Source organism: Drosophila kikkawai, chromosome 2L, assembly GCF_030179895.1.
Source record: "Drosophila kikkawai strain 14028-0561.14 chromosome 2L, DkikHiC1v2, whole genome shotgun sequence".
In the NCBI taxonomy this organism is placed as follows: Eukaryota; Metazoa; Arthropoda; class Insecta; order Diptera; family Drosophilidae; genus Drosophila; species Drosophila kikkawai.
In genome coordinates this window covers 22,466,836-22,485,259 of record NC_091728.1, presented here as the reverse complement: position 1 = coordinate 22,485,259, position 18,424 = coordinate 22,466,836, and the positions used below count along the sequence as shown (strand labels likewise).

The following is an 18,424-nucleotide window of genomic DNA, read 5'->3' as shown; positions in this document are numbered from 1 at the left end:
ATATCAAATTCCAAGATTCACACCTGATATTTTCGATATAATATTAAGAGCAATATTTTTATCGATACAAACCCCAATATCTTCCTTAATGACATTAAACTTAATACCAGTATCACTTTAGTCATATAAATTAATTAATTTCTTTGATGATTTAACGATTTCCCATCGATTTAGGTTCCGCCCCCTCTGCTATTTGTATATCTTGACAAGCCCGAAGTTAATTTTCGTATCTGCCAAACGAAATCAGTAGAAGCTCTTGGGAAATGGACTTTGGACCTTTTCAATCTCATTGAGTTGCGTGGGCGCCAAACCGAAATTCAATTTACGTTCAATGCCCACCTTTTCCCCGGCTTGTTTCTATTATTTTTCCAACCAACATTTCAGCCCCAACTCCTCCCAAAAAAATCAGCTTTTTGAAGTCTGTCTCTTGTCTGACAGCCGCTGTCAACTTGGCCGAGATGGTGGCCCCGAGTTAAGAGATAGAAATATGTTGGCTCTGGGGAAAAAAAATGGATGGGCACAAGACTCTCGTAGTAGTTGGTAGCTCTGACTCTTAACCCAGTTAAGGCTTTACGCAATGCAACTGCAAACTGCGCCCACCGAAAAATGCATTAAATTTCACCCCGGCAGCAGCCAAAAGCAGCTCCAAAACTGCAAACAAAAACCGAAAACCAGAGGCGAAAAACAAATGCGTATGCAAATTTTGTTGCAGTTTGCTGAACACAGAAAACCATGAGGAAACTAGTGACTGAATGAGGGAGGCACTAAATGAATGAATGAATGAATGAATGAGCCAGTGAAGCTTTGCGCGAAATATTTGAATAATTGACAGGCGGCGAGCCAAAAAGTGCAAAAATTTGTATTATTTTCTTGCATGTGTGAGGGCGTTGCCACGCCTCCCTACAGCCACACAAAATCCAAGCAAATATTTCACAAGCAGCCGCAAAAAAAAATAAAAATAAGAGAAGAAATAAATAAAATAAGAAATAAAGCAAAGAAAAATCAAGCGAAACACAGGTGGGCGGGTGTGAGGGCCCCGGTTATGCAATGTATCTACTTTGTTATGGAAAAACTGGCGGAAAAAAGGGGAAAACTGACTGAGCTTTGGCGCCTAATTAAAATGCCCAACAGAGACAGCCCATAATAACTACGGCGGCGGCAGTAAGCGTTGCATTAAAAATTTAACAACTCAAATGCGGCTGCATTTTAAAATTGAAAATTGCATTAACCTGGAAATGTCACTGGTGGCACTGAAAGAAATATTAATGAACTTGCCTAGAGTTGGCTTAATAAATTATTTACATTTATATTTTGGATTCATAAAATGTATATTAAATATATTTTTAAAAATTAATGGCACACAAATTGCAATTAAATATGCTAGGCCTAGGGAAATGTACATGAAATTAGCAGGTTTGCATTTATATAAGCTTTTAATATAAAAAGAAACTAATTTGTTAATAAATATTTTAAAATCGCATAAAAGTCTAATAAGTTTCAAATATATCCCAGAAAAACCCACTAATTCTATCATTTACAATCTTAATTAACCTCTGCAAATAGTTCACTAAATATTTAAAAATTCTCTTGGTGCATTTAACTATTGATTCGTTTCCTTTCTGCCTTTTCCAATAGAGGGAGAAGGAGAGACTCAAAAATTGGAAAAATGTTTTTTGCGCGCAAAATGTCAGTTTAAATTATGCCTCAAAATGGACATGTGAATGGACAGTTGCCTGTGCCAATTTATACAGCAAAACGTATATTTATATCGATGCCTATATGTACATATATATGTGTGTGTGTGCATCTACTTTTACATATATCTCTCCCTGTATATAGCCAGTAAGGGCCAACGCTGCGTATGCGTAACATTGCGCATACGCCCCAGTGGCGGCTATCGGTGGTTTCGGTTTCGATTTATTTGTTATTTGTTTTAGCTTTCCAATTAAAATGAATATGTACGCAAAGGGCGTTATACAAATTGGTAAAAATTCAATTAAACTAAGAGGAAATATATATATATTTTTATATATATGATGAAAATATATATGACATAAAAATGCCACGCCCTTTTGTGGTGAAACCCAACCTACCAAGCCTTGTGCAGGGCCATAAAACTGTATTTTACCAACTTTTATGATGACCCCATAAATACATAAACATAGAGGGAAGGCTAAGGGAGGGCTAAAAGCAAGCTTAGAGCCGTTTGAAAGATGCATGAAATGCATGAGTTTCCTATGCTGTTTTATGGATGTGGCCAAGTCTTGCAGCTTCATCCAGATGATGACCACAATTGCAGGGAGTCTGAGGAGATTTGAAATGAGAATGAGGGCTAACAAGATGACCGCAATGTTGCGGTTCTGGCAGAGTAATTGTTGCCTCTCCCTGCAGGCTGCTCTCTACTCCTCTTGGCCCTTTAGGCTTTTGCAAATTGCAGATTTTGCCTCCAACTTGTTTGAACTGCAATTGAACACTCTGCGGTTAGGTGGAGAGAAATCACTCTAAAAGCATAGATGCTTCAAGGAAATGGAGAATGGCTTTAAAATTGAAAAAGAAATAAAGAAGATAGCTCTTAGGAAATGAGAGAAAATTATTACACATTCGGGTTATGTTTAAATAAAAATAAGTTATGACATTCTAAATGTTATAGTTTTCTGCAAACGAATGAATAATGGCTATGCCAAGTAGCTGTCTTGATATGGGAATTAAATGTAAGCTATGCCAATGATAATAAAGCATTTATTTATTTTTCTACTTTATGAGATGTTAACCAAGTTATTACTTTTATTATTACTACTTTTGTGAATATTTTTAAGTATTCATTTGGAGAGTTATAAGTTTCTTAAGATGACAGGCATATTACTTGATGTATGACACTATATATAAAGCCTTTACATTATTATTTTATATAAACCAACATATTTAAACCCCTTACAAACCATTTCTATTAAATCTCTATCAATTTCTATGGATTAACCATTTTATTTCCAATTAAATTCAATTAAATCCTTGAAATTGAACCCTGTAACGTCCGTGATAACTCACTGAAACACTTAGCTCACACCCAGCACTTGTATATTTTTGCAGCTGCTTTTGGCCAAAAGCCTGGCTTCTCAAATATCCATCTAACCCACAATATCCCGGGCTCATCATTAATAATGATTGCATTTCGAGAATCCATTTGCCGCAGTAAACTCGGAGGAGAATGGAATCGAGATGGCTCTGCCAGATGATAGCCAGAAAGAGATGAGAGGGGGGGTGTGTAAGGGAAAGCCCCAGCGATTCATTTTGCCTTAGAGTCTCTCCCATATCGGGTTCAGGACCCCCAAAAGAAACCCCCTTGTGGTGGTACCCAGTCTCCTGGGGCAATACCCCTTTTTATTTATCGCCCTGCCATTACAAGGATGCCAGGACTCGGTGGCTGCTGTGGCTGCTGCATTGGCATCCGAGGGCTCCTTTTTCATTTTGGGCGTGTCCTCTGCCCGCTGAATCCTTTTCGATGCATTGAAATAAATTGCAAAATGCATTAAAAGAAAGGAGCAGCAGTGTTTGGTATAAAAATAAAAACGGAAATTGAGGGAAAACTTGAGCCATAATCAATCTTCATGTGGAAATGCTTCATTGCCGCTGCTGCGGTTTTTGCTGAAGCAAAAAACAGGACGACCCAGAAGAGAGGGAAAGATATATAGATACAATTCGTATTTCCCTTCGAAAAATAAATTGCTCATTAAATTCCAGTTGCAAAGGGAAAGAGGGGAGCGAAGAGGGAGGACATGCAATTAAATTTCACACACTGATGAATGTGTATCTCTGATGGGGAGGCGCCTCTACCTCCACCCCAATCTATATACACATGAGTTATATAACCCGAAAGAGCGACAGATATAGATTCGGATATACAGACAACTGCAACTGTGAATTTCCCTGGAAAATATTGATCGGAAAATCAATTCTAATTAAATTGTCAGCGCCAGCGAAAGAGGTGATTATGTGTATATTCATTCCCCTCCCAGTCTGTGAGTATCTGTATCCGAACAGTCGTGTAGCTGTGTATCTGTGTATCTGCCAGTCTGTGTATCTGCGTATCTGCCTGTGCATGTATCTGCTGCATCTCTCTCTGTGCGTAATTACATTGCAGTGTCGCCTGTTTTCACTTGATTGGGTCTGGCATACAAAGTTAGCTCTTCGTGTTTCCAGCCGCCATCAGCTCCCATTTCGCCCTTAACCAAATTGAATTCATTTTAAATGCTGCAAAACAAATTAGGACTCTAACCAGGACGCCAAATGGTGACACTAAATGCGGAATATACAGATATATATGGAGGCGAATGTGGATGGGATTAAGCGTGCCACGCGGTCAGATTGGATCCAGGATTTAATTGGATTTAAGAGCAGACTAAATGAAAGTCGCATCCTCGTGTATGTGTGTTTGCATTTAAGCTCATTTAAATGATGCTAATTGGTACAGCAAATGCGAATTAGTCACTCAGAACTCAGGACTCAACTCGTGGCAAAATGGATTAAGGATGGCAAATTTAATTGGGAAACCGCACAAATAAGATTAATTAGCACAAATAATTCAAAGGGAAAAATAATACGGATTTATTTGTAATTAAATTCGGTTAATGAAATATGGCAAAAATGCAATTAGTGGGTTTTTGGTTGTATTTAAAAATATTTTGTTAATATTACTTAAAATTTAATAAAGGTTTTTATTCGCTTTAAAAATATTTATTAAAGTTCGATTTTTAAATTTCTTGGAAACTCCACCATTTTATGCAGATTCCCTTCCCTAACTTTATAGTTTTCCTCTCAAAAATTTCGTATGCATTAATGTTATTTGCAAATTCAGCAAGTAAGTAAATTATGCAGCCAGAAACAATTTCGCATCTCTACTTTTATCCCATCCATTTCCATTAGGCTCAACTTATTTCCATGAGCAATGTGTACACTATATGCATATTGTATATTTGTTGTTATTTAATTACTTTGCATTACTCTCTCCCTCTCAAGGGTTGAGTGCCGGAAATTGCTGCAACAAATAACATGAGCAGCAGCAGCAGCAGTAGCATTAATCCTTTGTCCCTGCTGCATCTTGCTGTATCTTATCTCCTTCAAAAGTTCCGTTTTACACAGCCAGAAATTAAATGCAATTACGGCCAATTGGAGGCTTAATGGCCAATTAAGTTGTAAATTGCTGGAGTCATGCAAGCGAAAATAATTTAGCAGGCTCAATTTTTAGAATTTCAGTAAATGTGGCTTAAATTGGAATTAAATGGAACAAACAAGAGGGAAGTTTTGTAAAATTTGGAATAGAAAATCATTTAACTATTTTGTGTTTAAGGGGGTCTTCTCATTGGGCAACTTTTTTTTTCGATTTTTTTTTTGCATTTATTTATAGTTTGGGATGGTGTGTATATGTCCCCGAAAGGATTTTTAGAAATTCGAAATACTTTAGAAGATACAGCCTTTTTTGTGAAGCAAGATCTATTCAAAATGAGCTTTTTTCAAACTTCAAACGCGTTTATCTCGAAACCACGTTTTTCGAACTGGCGGCCATGATATCTCCAGTTCAACTGAACCGATTTTCATGAAACAAAGTGGAATCAACGCAGAATTGTCACCATTTTCGGCTGACGGAACAGATTTTAAAAAAAAAATTTTTTTCTATTTTTTTTTTACACTAAGCTACAAAAAAAAAAACGCCCGAAATCGAATTTTTTTTTTGAATGGCCGCCATTTTGTTTTAAAAATTTAAAAAAAAAATCTGTTCCGTCAGCCGAAAATGACATCTATTCTGATTATAACCCCGTTTTTATTTTTCATTTCGGACACTCTGGAGACCCTGAATCGTGGCCGCCAGGACGACACCTTTTTTTTCGACCACCAAGTTTGAAGTCTCATTACTCTTTGAACAACCCTCGTATCGAGGCAAGAACAACTTTTTTAGTTACTTTCAACATTTTTGAATACAATAAATAAAAAAAGTTTTCAATTATTCTTTGCGTTTTCAAATAAGAATTTTTTTAAAAAGGGTCCAAAAAACGGCTTTTGAATGAGAAGACCCCCTTAAATAGAATATTTTAAATTTAGGTCTCCGCTTTCAGGGAATATAAATATATATATTTTTTTTTACAATGCTTAATATGCAATTATTGAATAATATCAGATTTAAAATTTTCAGATTTTTCGGAATTAAGATTCATTTTGCGACTGTCTTCACAGGCAATATTTATGTAGAATATATGTATTTTTTAACAATTTTAATGGTGTTTCTTTATTACTTTTTAAGAAACACAAGAGGCCACAATAACATCGTCTAATTAAATGCTTTTTACCATGTTTCTTGTTATATGATATAATATTGATATAAAATTGAGCCCGATAAATTATTCAATATATTATATAAAACTTTTCCTCTCGATAAACATCCCTATTCCTACTTGCTATTTGTTTTTCTCAATATCCAAGTCTTCTTGCATTTCTTAAATATCTAAATATTATTTCTTTAACTTTAAACCTTAATTTAAACATTAATTACAGCTTCTCCTACATGCTTATCCCACTTTTTCTTTGAGTGCAGGTGATAATTTGCACACGCTCTGGAAAGTAGGCAATGAAAATGGTTTTTGTCCTGTTTCGCTCTGCTGCCCTTAGCTGCTTCTTACTCTCGGCGGCTGCCTCTGCAGCTGCTGTTGGCATTGTTTTGTGTATAACTGTATTTTAAAGCCACTCCCAAGAGAGATAACATTGTTGTTATTGGTGTTTTGCAATTTCCAACAAATGATGCAAAATTCCAGGATTCACCAGCTAAAGCTTCATTAGTAGCAGGAAAACAGAGGAAAATACAAGAAAAATGCAGAAAAAATACAGGAAAAACTACTATGCAGTTGAAAACAAACAACAAATGATGAGAGTTTATATATCTTTTGCCGGCTTTGCAGGGAGATATGTATGTAGAGCTCCATGGGGCCACGAGAGCAGTGACAGGAGGGACTGACAGGCAGGCACTTCCTGTTAAAAACCAACATGGCGTCGCCCAGAGGAGACACTCTCCTCGAACTGCTTTCATTTTCCATTTCCACGACCTCGTTTTCAGACAATACCATCCATACAGCCCGGCCCAGCCCAGCCAGCAGCCTCTCTAAGGTTTAGGTTATATAGTAAAAGGGGAAATAGGAGAAATATAGGGTTTCCCAAGCAAGCTTCAATTGCACATTTTTAGTTATTTTCTTTTTGTTTCCTTTATTTCAGTCCTGCAATTTATGTTATGTTATGTTTGTTGTGTTTTCCTTTTTTTTATTGTAGTTCTTCGGTTGTGTTGTTGTTTTTATGTGGCCCTGCGGCTGTGGGTGGCAGCCAGGATATGAAAGACAAGCCATGTCCTGTGCCGAGCTGTCCTGTATATATGTTTATATATATATATATATATATCCTGAAGTGTATATGGATTTTGCGTATGTAAGGTATCCCGCAGCGATTTGTATTTTACATTATGTACAGGAATTTAGAGCGCGCAGGCGCTGTAAACGATATGAAGGAACTCTCTTCCTCTCTCTGGGAGCTCCTCTTTCCCCAGATTTTCCTTGATTTTCCCTCTAGCCCCCCTCGGTTCGGTGTTCTCTGTTTTTAGCCCTCGTCTTGCATAAGTTTTCATTCAATACTTGGAGCCGGCCTGGGAAAGTTCTCCGCACTCGCTCTTTGGGGAGAAAAGAGAGACTACGTTATTTTCTTGTTCTTCTTCTGGCCTCCCCCTAGGTCCTTTTTTCTCTTTTTCCTTTTTTTTTTTTTGCCGCTTCCGGTTGCGTCACTTTGGCCTGGGAAAGCATCGCTGCGTCATTTGCCCCCACCACTAGTTCCATTTCCATCGCCATTTCCCTTTTCCCCCAATGGGTTTTTCCTTCGCCTATAGCTTCAACTTTTATTCAACTTTGCCCTCTGACTTTGTCGCAGGCCACACACACTCTCGCACACACATTTATCTATCTATATATGTATAGGGTTATATGTTTATATGTATGTATATAGGATGCAGGAGCATTCGCAGGACAGCACTTTAATTGAGGTCGCCAGCTGAAGTTAATAATAAGCCACGTTTGCAGGAGGATGCGTTGACTGCAATCCGCAGGAAACACAGAAAGAAAAATTATATGATTGTGCTGGGAAAATTATAAAAAACTTAGGTAGAATTATAATACAAAATTAAAGCGTTTAATAACTGGGAAATAAAATACATAAAATGTCAAATTATTAATGCAATTTTAAATATATTTTTAACCTCGTTTTTTATTTATTTAGAAGTATATAAGTGTCTTAGAACGATTTTCTTTATGAATAAAAAATTGTTTATAATTCTTATGTAATATACATTTCCTTGGAAATATGTTAATAGCACCGATATAATTTTACTTAAATGAGCTTTAAAATTAAAATTAAACTAAAAAATATACAGGAAAATAAAAATATATTAATAAATAAAATAGAACCTCTGAATTTATGTTCTAAAAACTAAAATTCCAATAAATAATTCTTTGGTAATAGTAAATTTTTTGTTTAAATAATTTGTTTTATATAAAAAATGCCTAAAAAATTTTAAATATTAAATATAATATCCTTAACTTTTATAGAACTTAATACCTACCTTTGGAATTTTTTCCCCTCATGTGTGGCATATCCTTTTGGCATTTTGCACTTAGCATTCCACAGCCGCATTCGAACCATGGGCGCGCTCAACCGACCACCCACTCGGCGGCCCACTTGAGGGCGTGTCCCTCTAGAGGAGGGCTTATATAATTTTAAAGCCAGGCTGCAACAATGCAGCCCATCGAGGAGCAACGTGTCCAACTTGCAACGTGCAGCATGCAACGTGCTGCCACTCGCAACAAGCAAAATGTCGTGTCATTCGCACTGCTTTAAATGCACATCGCATTATGTTATGTAAAATATATACATACACTTTGTGAGCACAATAATGAAACAAATTTAAGTGCAGATTCCCTCGAGAGGGAGACGACCGACCATAAAGAATTAAATTTATGCGGTTAAAGCAAATGCTTTGGCCAGATTTGAAATGAGAAGTGGAAAATGTTATATCCCTTTATTTTTTTTGTGCTGAAATAAATGTTTATGGCAGTCTGGGCGACTCTAGAGAATAAATGTGTTGGCAGATAAACGAATTAGAGTGAGGGAAAAAACATTATAAGGCAGGAAACTAAAAAGGAAATCAGAACATGGTGAAAAGTTTATAAATAAATAATAGTTTACATGCAAAGTAAATTGTTTAAATTGGTTTGAGATTGCTAAACAAAATGAAGAAGAGTTTTTAAAGAGTTAGTACTTTTAGTAAAGGATAAAATACTGTTTTTTAAGCGTTCTTTAAAAAAATATCAATTCCTGCTTAGTTCTTTAAACGTATTTGAATTTATTTTTGTATTTACTAGCTTCTTGGAACCAAACCATCTTAAAAATATTTAAAACTAACATTGTCCCCTCTATGAAATATATTTCATATTGCAAAATCTTTTCGCATATCACTTGAGGGCTTCTTTAAAATGAGTTTTGCCGGCTTATCTGTATCCCCAAATCAGACATTTTAAAAAGATTTCCAAACAATTTTAGCCATTTACCAACACAACCTGGAGCGTTTCCAGCAAAAGTTTAAGAACCTTTTGCCCAAAAAAAAAATGTAGACTCTGCTTTTTGGGTTGGGCTCTCTCTCTCTCCGGTGGTGTCCTGTCTCTTTTGTTAAAAGTTTTATCTAATTCCTTGGCCAGAATGCCGTGTTTACGTCCTCTGTCCTGTCATTCCCGTGTCCTTCAACTTTTGCCAGGCTCCTGGCTCCCGGCTGGCTGTATCTTCTGACCCGGCTCCTGTTCCTGCTGCTGCTGCTGCCAAGCTCTCCCTGATGTTGATAAATTTCACGCCCTAGAGGAGACGACGCAGCCAGGGAATGCTCTCGAGCTCAAATTACTTTGACTGCAGTCAGTGGAGAAATGGAGAAGTGGGACGGGAGCCGCCGCCCAGCAATGATTGAATGAAAGGCTAAAAAAGGATTTTAGGAGAGAGGAGAGCAAGTGTGAGTGTGTGTGTACTGTATATCCTGCTGGCTATGTACTACATGCCTCCTCCACGCCCCTCTCTCTTACTCTCTCTGTGTATATAGTATATATTCCCAGTCAAATATACACAGAAATAACCTCAAACAAGGACGTTCGGTGAGAAACTTTTGCCAGGACAAAAGACGAGGAGACTTGCGGCGACGGGGACACTTACTGGGTCCAAGCGAGGATACACTGTGAGGAAAAATTGGAAGGAATGTGTAAGGGTTCCTATATAAAAATAAGCAAAGTTAGGGAATTCGGTGGGAATTTTGGAAGGAATTTCTTTATACATTTTTAGAGGGTAAATATTTTAAGGGAATATTATGCAGATGAATCAGAAATTATGTGAAAAATATAATCTAACAGGTCTTATAAAGTATTTTTGGTTAAATTATAATTTAAAAAAAGAAAGCTGGCTTTGGGAAGCCCTTGCACCCAAATCGGAAAGCTTTTCTAGGCCAGTTTTATCTAGCTCAACAAATCTCCAGACATGGCTAGAAAGACTCGCCTTATCAAGAACATATATGGTTTATAGGGTCGGAAATGACTTCTTCACTGCTTTGCAAGCTTCTGGCTAAAACTACAGGGTATTGTGACGGTAAAAAAGTTAAAATATATATTTTCTAGTATATATTATTTGTAGTTCAGAAAGAATTTAAGGAATCCTAAACTTTTAAGTAAAAAGGAAAGCAGATTCCTTTTGTATAGTTCTCTTTCTCTCAAAGAACTTAATTAAAGCATTTAAAGTTATTAATAGTTATTACCTCTTATTCCAGCTTCTAATAAACACAACTCATTTGCTATTAATAAAGTGCCAAAAATGTGATTAAGTTTTCCCCCTAACTAGTCTAATAATAATAACCATTCAGAGCCATTATATGTCATTATTATTTTTGTTTTCTGTGCATGGAAGCAAGCATTTAGCCATTTACTACGACCGCTTCTTGGTCGGCTTCTGCTTCTTCTTGGCCATGTATTACATAAGCGGGCCAAAACACACACACACATCATAACATGGCAGTAATGCAATTTACAGACGCCCAAAAATGTCCGCCCCAAAAACGTATACCGCCCACCTTTTGGTTCAATGGGTGGTTATCTGGGTGCCACCAACGTTACTTGGTCTCTGCCACATCCTTCGGTTCCTGTGGGGCGCAACAAATGTTGCCCAGTAAATGTGTTGTTGCTTTTGTTTTGGATGTTGGCCCTGCAATACCCTGAACTGGGCGCACTTTTAGCTGAATTGATTTTTCCAATGGCCTCAACTGCGCATGCCGGGCAATATATGTTGTAGGCACCTCTCCTCCTCAAGCCCCTCCGGCACCCTCTGCGGATTGCATTTCACCCAAACCCAAACGCGAACCCAGAAACACACCTAGATACTACGGGTGTTACATACAGTGGTCGCTGGTATAGAGTGCACTTTGGGAGATATTTTAAGGTTTTAAAGAAAGCGCTGTAGGTTTGAAATTAATTTAAAAGGTCTTTTAAGGAAAATTATGTTTTTTTTATAAATTTTGTGGAGCTTTTAGTTTGTTTAATTGTTATTAAATATACATTTAGACACTTGTTGCTTGGTTTGTTCGGAAGTAAAGCTGTTTAATACATCTTTTACATTTTCTAGCTGATTGAAGGGGTTTATTTATTAAATTTAATTCAATTAAGACTTTCATTAATTTATTTTAATAATTAAATATATAGAGAATTCGATTTGTATATTGGATTTTAAACTTTAGTACTGTTTTAAGTTCTGTAAGGCATTTTTATAAAAGGAGCCTAGACCTAGACGAGCTTCTTCAATCTAGAAAGAAACCGTACCTAAGATTTCTGCTCATAGAACCGGGTTATTTTTTAGATTTTTTTTTTAGAATTCTACCAAAATTTAATATATTTCAAAATCTGATTATAATTCTGACATTCCGTATTTCTTTTACATTTTTAAATAATTTAAAATAAAAAATTAATTATGGATTTTTAATAATTCAATACACATTTATTAAGTAACTCAAGTCAAATGAAATCTTCTAAAATGGTTCTCTTTAAATTAAAACTAAAGTAAAACTCCCACTAGCAGGAATGCCCACTGTGCACCGCTTAAGTGCCACCCACTGGAGCTTCAAGGAGATGGAGATATGCCACTTGGTCTGCCATGCCCTCTGCTGCAGTCGCTGTCTCTGCTCTGCCCGATGAAAGCTGTGACCTGAGCAGAGAGCTGCCGACTGCAGCAGCCCATCCATATACATATATATATAAACATATATATGCCCCTTCCGATTCAGATCCAGATCCAGGCTATATACACAGCATAAGCTTACACTCACACCTTCATATATGTATGTATGTAAAGTGAATTGCTGGCTGGCTGCGTTGTTCTATATGGCCATATTTTAAGTGCTGCTGCTGTGCTTAAAGCGCTTAATGCGGCTTTAAAAAAATCTTGGTTCCAGGAGCAGAACATTCTCTGTGATCCTTGAAAAGGGCGGGGATCAGACTAAACTAGGATATGGCTTCAATTCATCAAATTGGGCATTATATGGGGGCAGGCAGGCTGTCGAGAAAATTGCCATTACCTTTACTACTACCAGCTATTGTCTATGGACTTCTGGCATTATGAGATAACAATGAGGTTTTGGATTACGTACGGGTTTCGGAGCAGGAATTTCATTTAAATTCATTCTGGTTGAGAGAGGGGCTTAAATTAAAACTATATGTGGTTTTGGATTTACAAAAGGTCTTGAATATATTTTAAGAGATTTTGTTTTGAGAAGTGTCATTAAATTACAAGCTTATATGTCTGAAGAAATCATGTAAAACTCAAGGAAATATATGACTTTAAAAAAAATAACAATTTTAAAAGTAACTTCAAGAGTTCAGAAGAACATTTTTGGAAATGTGTTTTATGTGATTTATAAAATCATAACAGTTAACATAAGAAACAGGAAATTTTAAAATTCCCAAGCATTCCCAGTTGCAGTTGCAGTTGCAGTTTGATACCCCTCAGATAATTCTGCAGATAAACAACCCTCTGGGTATTAGTTCCAAAGTTGCTATTCCATATGACACCCCTCGAACCCAGATCACAGTTCCCAAAAGGGGCGGAATAGGGGACGAGGTCGCTGCTTATCTACAGAGCAGAGATTAGCACACATCAAATACCATACGATTCGATCCGATCCGATCGATCGTCGCGACGCCTCTCGTATGTATGTATGTATGTATCATAAAATACTTATTCTGAGGTTGTACTAGAATTTCTTCGTTATGCCATTGAACGCGTTCGTAAGCCTCAATTGTAAAACAATCTGTGGGAAACCTTCTCCGAAGAAGCTATTCCGATGAACTTATATATAATATAAACCTATATATAGCTGTGTTTTATTTTAAAATGCAGTGACTGTAAAGGAATTCATGGTATTTTACATTAAAGGGAATTTCCCAGATTATATATTTTCTTATTGGTGATATTTTTATAATTTTTCCATATTATATTTAAAGAAGAAAATCAATTTATTCAGCCACTAAATAACATAAGCATATGGTAATTTATAAAAATTATAATAATAAATAAAACGTAATACATTCAGAACCCAACCTGAGGGATCTCTCGCTAAAATGCGCGATTGCCTCAACAATGGAACACACAAAGGCCTAAATATTTAGCAAAGGTCGCGTTTTCCTGTTTTCCTTCCCTCGGGAAACGTCGAAATATAAATATATTGTACATATACATATATAGCTATGTATATATATGTAAATATATGTCGAGCTCAACTGAACCCTTGTTTCCCGAGCCTTTTGCGCGTTAATTTATCCAGGGGTTGCTTTCTGCGTCTTTAATGGCATTCTATTGTTTTTTTGGAACTCAGGTAGAACTTCTACTTATTTCTACCTGGTTCCGTTTCCCATATCCATCCTGCTTGCACTCACAGGAGACGACCAGGTGAAAACAACATTTGGCTTTGTGTGTGTTGTGACCCATAAGGAAATTGTATAAACTATAGGTTTCGATCGAAAACAGTCGAACTGGAAATTTATTAGGAATTACATCTTGCTCAGGACTATAACGTACACTTTATATATATTTTTAAAAATTTTATAAATTGTGTTGGTTTGGTATGTAAAATAAAATTAAAATATTGTTAATATTTATTAAAGGTTTGAAGGATTTTAATTTAAATTAAAAAAAAAAAGAAAATTGTTTAAAATCTGACCCAACAATTATTAAATTATATTAACACGTGCCTTTCTTTATGTTTAAATAGTAAATTTTAAATTTGTTTCTATTAATATTTGAAATTTAGGCATTATTTATATCGTTTAAGATAAATGATATATTTATTGAATAAGGCTTTAAATATGAAAATTTACAAATGGAATAATAGATTGATTATTTAAATTAAAAGATCTTAAAATCAAAATGAAACAATAAATAAAAATTTTATAAAATTATTAGACATAATCTAAAGGATAAAAAACAACCAAAAAATAAAACATATAAACAAATAGCACCATAAAACTAAATAAAACAAACCAACAACAAAAACAGTTCAGCATTCTACACGATATTTACATACCAAACATTCCACCCAGCACTACGCAACATGGTTTACGTCATGGCGCGGCAACATACGTCATATGGTCGGCATTACGTTGCTTGAGCCCCAGACAGTCTGGCAGCGCTACACGCGAATATCGGCACAAAGCGAAATCGGTGGGAAACAAGCAGAAGGCAGACGAAGGAATAAAATAAAGAGCGAAGCGACGACAAAGAACGTGAACGCCGTGCAAAAACGAAAAGAGAAATACGAATTTAATACCTAATACGCGAAGTACAAACCGGTTCTTGGCTTTCTTGAAATAAAGCAACAAAAGCAAAAGAACGTGGCTCTCCGGTCCCGGCTTTTTCTGCCTCTGTGTTTGTGTCCCATGTTTCCGTGCGTGTGTGTTTGTGCGTTGGTCCCAGGTCTGTCCATGTGTGAGTGAGTTTATTTATCTGTGCATGTGTGTTGCCGCGTAAACAGACGCAGGCCAGCGAAAACAAGAAGAAGAAAACGAAGAAATCTGCGATTGGGTCGTTTCCATTTGGCGCCGTTTATATTTATTTCTAAAGTGCATTGCAAAGTCGGTAGCAACTCCGCGGGATAAAATATATTGATATTCGGGTTAGATATCCCCGATGAGACGCGCAATTAATAGGGCGCCCGCCTCAGGGTCTGTGAAAACAACAGACCGAAGCCGCCGTCGAAACGATCGCGAAAAGTTGAAAACGACTTCGATTTTCCTAGCGAAAACCGAGAAATAATATTATGCGGAGGTGGGTTAAGTATCCAGGTGTATAAAAAGTGTGTGATAATAAAGGAAAAGCTGGAAAAACGGTGCTAAATAGTCGGAATCTCCCAAGCCGAAAGCAAAACAAATATTGCCCACATAACGGTGATCGCTTGCAGTGATGGCAACCCTAAAAATATTAGAAAACAAAATAATTATTATTTTATAACGGAATTTATTTAAATATATAAATTACTATAAATACAATTGAGAATGAGTGATGTAATACACTTTAATTACGTAATAATATTTTATTGAATGACTTCATTTTTCAACTTAAATGCGGAACTTTAAACAATAAAACTAAAAAAAAGAGTGCTAAATAAATCATAAATAAGACTGTAAATTTATTTATTAATCTGTTAACAAATGTATGATTTTTCTTTTAATGTGCTTTGTGCTTAAACAAATTACACGAAATATGTACTGTTTATATATTAAATTTAAGGAAATATTTATTAATTAGTTTTATCTAGTATAGCATTCTTCATTATATGCAATAACTGACTTTTTTTTTTCATTTCGTTTCCAGGTCTACAGAGGAACCACCGACAAACAGCTACGAAAGGAACTACTACGACCGCACCAGCAGCCGCTTAGTCAGTCAGTACCAGACGGGCAACTCCGCCTCCTTGTCCACATCCAATTCCAACGCCAACTCGAGTCCATCGTCAGCATCCGCTTCCCTAGCAGCAGCAGCGGCAGCAGCAGCATCAGTATCCGCATCGGCGGCAGCAGCAGGAGGAGGATCCTCAGAGAGATCGCGCAATAGAGATCGCCTGTACAGGAATGGTTCTGCCAGCGGTCATAGCGGTGGCGGCGGTATCAACAGCGGCAACAGCAGCAGCAACACGACGACGACGACAGCAGCCACAGCTGGAGCTGGAGGATCTGGACCGGGGGGCGTTGGAGCTGGAGCACCGCAGGCGCTAGGCGACCGGAGCAGCAGCCACAATATCCACCAGAATCAGCAGAGCGCGCGGGTGGCACCACCACAGTCATGGTACGAAGCCGCCGCTGCTGCAACGACGACGACGACGGCCCAATTGAAAAGTCCTGGTGGCAGTGGCAATGCCGGCGCCTCAGCAGCCGGTGGCTTTGCAATGATGAGCAACAATCACCAGCAGCAGCACCCGCATCCGCATCTTCAGAATCCTCAACACCCGCACTACAGCAGCAACAGCAGTCCAGCAGCAGGAGGAGGAGGAACCTGCCCATCTCCCGCCCAAGGACAAACACAGAACACGCAGACCACGGCCGTGCATCGAAGTGTGGCTTATGCGGGAAGTGCTGCGGATGACTCCACGCGCAAGATGCTCCTGCACAGCAACAAACTCAATAAGCTGCTCAAGGGAGTGGGAGCGGTAGCGGGAACGGGATCAGCGGCCGGAGCACGCTCTGGTTCGGAATCGCCAGGAGGAGCAGCACCAGCTGGAGGAGGAGGAGCAGCTACTCCAATGACGACGACAAGTACAATCACAAACAATAGTTTTAGTAGTAATAGTTTAAATAATACAATAAACACGGCAACGCCAACGATGCCAACGATAGCATCTGGTGCTGCTGCAGCTACTGGAGCAACTGGAGCAGGATCGACAGCAGCCAGCGGTGACATTCTAAATGTGGCCGCTGCATTGGCCGCTGCTGCAGCTGCCTCTGTGGACAATGGAATACCCTCGTCTCATCCGATTCGGACGCGACACCACCTGCATGGACGCAGCACCACCTCCTCCAGTCGCTCGCACTCGCGCTCGCCGAGCAGCTACAGCAGTTCGCACAGCTCCTCGTCCTCCTCGCACTCTTCTTCCCACTCGCACGCGTCCAGTCCCGTCCAGTCTACGGGCAATTGTGCGATGATGATGGCGGAGAATCGGGGTGGACGTAGCCTGCAATCTGTGGCAGTAACAAGTGAGTATATCCTTGCGATGAGAATCATCCAGAATTTATATTAATTTTTTATTACCTTCCTCCTTCCTTCCAGGCAACTCTTCAAATCCCAGTGGCAATGCTGGCACCGCCGGCGGCTGCGGCTCCAGTTCATCGTCGAGCAGCAGCAGTAGCTCGAGCGGCTCCTCCTCCTGCCTGACAGCCAATCCCGTGGTGCATTCCGAAGACAACCGGCCGCTGGCGATACGTGTCCGCAATTTGCCCGCCCGTTCCTCGGACACATCCCTCAAGGATGGTCTCTTCCATGAGTACAAAAAACACGGCAAGGTGACGTGGGTCAAGGTGGTGGGGCAGAACTCAGAGCGCTACGCTCTGGTCTGCTTCAAGAAGCCCGATGATGTGGAGAAGGCGTTGGAGGTGTCTCACGACAAGCACTTCTTTGGCTGCAAGATTGAGGTGGAGCCGTACCAAGGCTACGATGTGGAGGACAATGAATTCCGGCCCTACGAAGCTGAGCTGGATGAGTATCATCCAAAATCCACGCGTACGCTGTTCATAGGCAACCTGGAGAAGGACATAACCGCTGGAGAACTGCGTGGGCACTTTGAGGGCTTCGGCGAGATCATCGAGATCGACATAAAGAAGCAGGGTTTGAATGCCTACGCCTTCTGTCAGTATTCGGACATTGTCTCGGTGGTGAAGGCAATGCGCAAAATGGACGGCGAGCATCTGGGCAGCAACAGGATCAAGCTTGGCTTTGGCAAGTCCATGCCCACCAACTGTGTGTGGATCGATGGCGTTGGCGAGAAGGTGTCCGAGTCGTTTCTCCAATCCCAATTCACGCGCTTTGGCACTGTTACCAAGGTCAGCATAGATCGCAACAGGCAGTTGGCTTTGGTTTTGTACGATCAGGTGCAGAATGCCCAGGCAGCGGTGAAGGATATGCGTGGCACGATCATGCGTGGCAGGAAACTGCAAGTGGACTTTGCCTCGAGGGAGTGCCAGGATGCCTTCTACGATAAGCAGGAGAAGCAGCAACAGCAACAGCAGCAGCAGCAAAGTGCAGGTGAGTTGAGGGTTTTCCATAAGCTAACTCTTATTTATTTACT

General features: G+C 38.8%; 1 protein-coding gene across 6 annotated transcripts in view; it reads left to right on the top strand.

Annotated features, from left to right (window-relative positions):
- Window positions 1-18,424, top strand: part of spen (split ends) — a 77,970-nt gene that overhangs the window by 42,448 nt on the left and 17,098 nt on the right. For 5 of the 6 annotated variants that reach the window (XM_070283523.1, XM_070283521.1, XM_070283522.1 and 2 more), the window contains 2 exons: window positions 15,961-17,336; window positions 17,410-18,381. In XM_070283523.1, the coding sequence (XP_070139624.1) occupies window positions 15,961-17,336; window positions 17,410-18,381 (2,348 nt within the window). Of the gene's footprint in view, window positions 1-15,300; window positions 15,415-15,960; window positions 17,337-17,409; window positions 18,382-18,424 lie in introns of those variants that run through there. The other variant, XM_041776014.2, reaches the window with a different exon arrangement.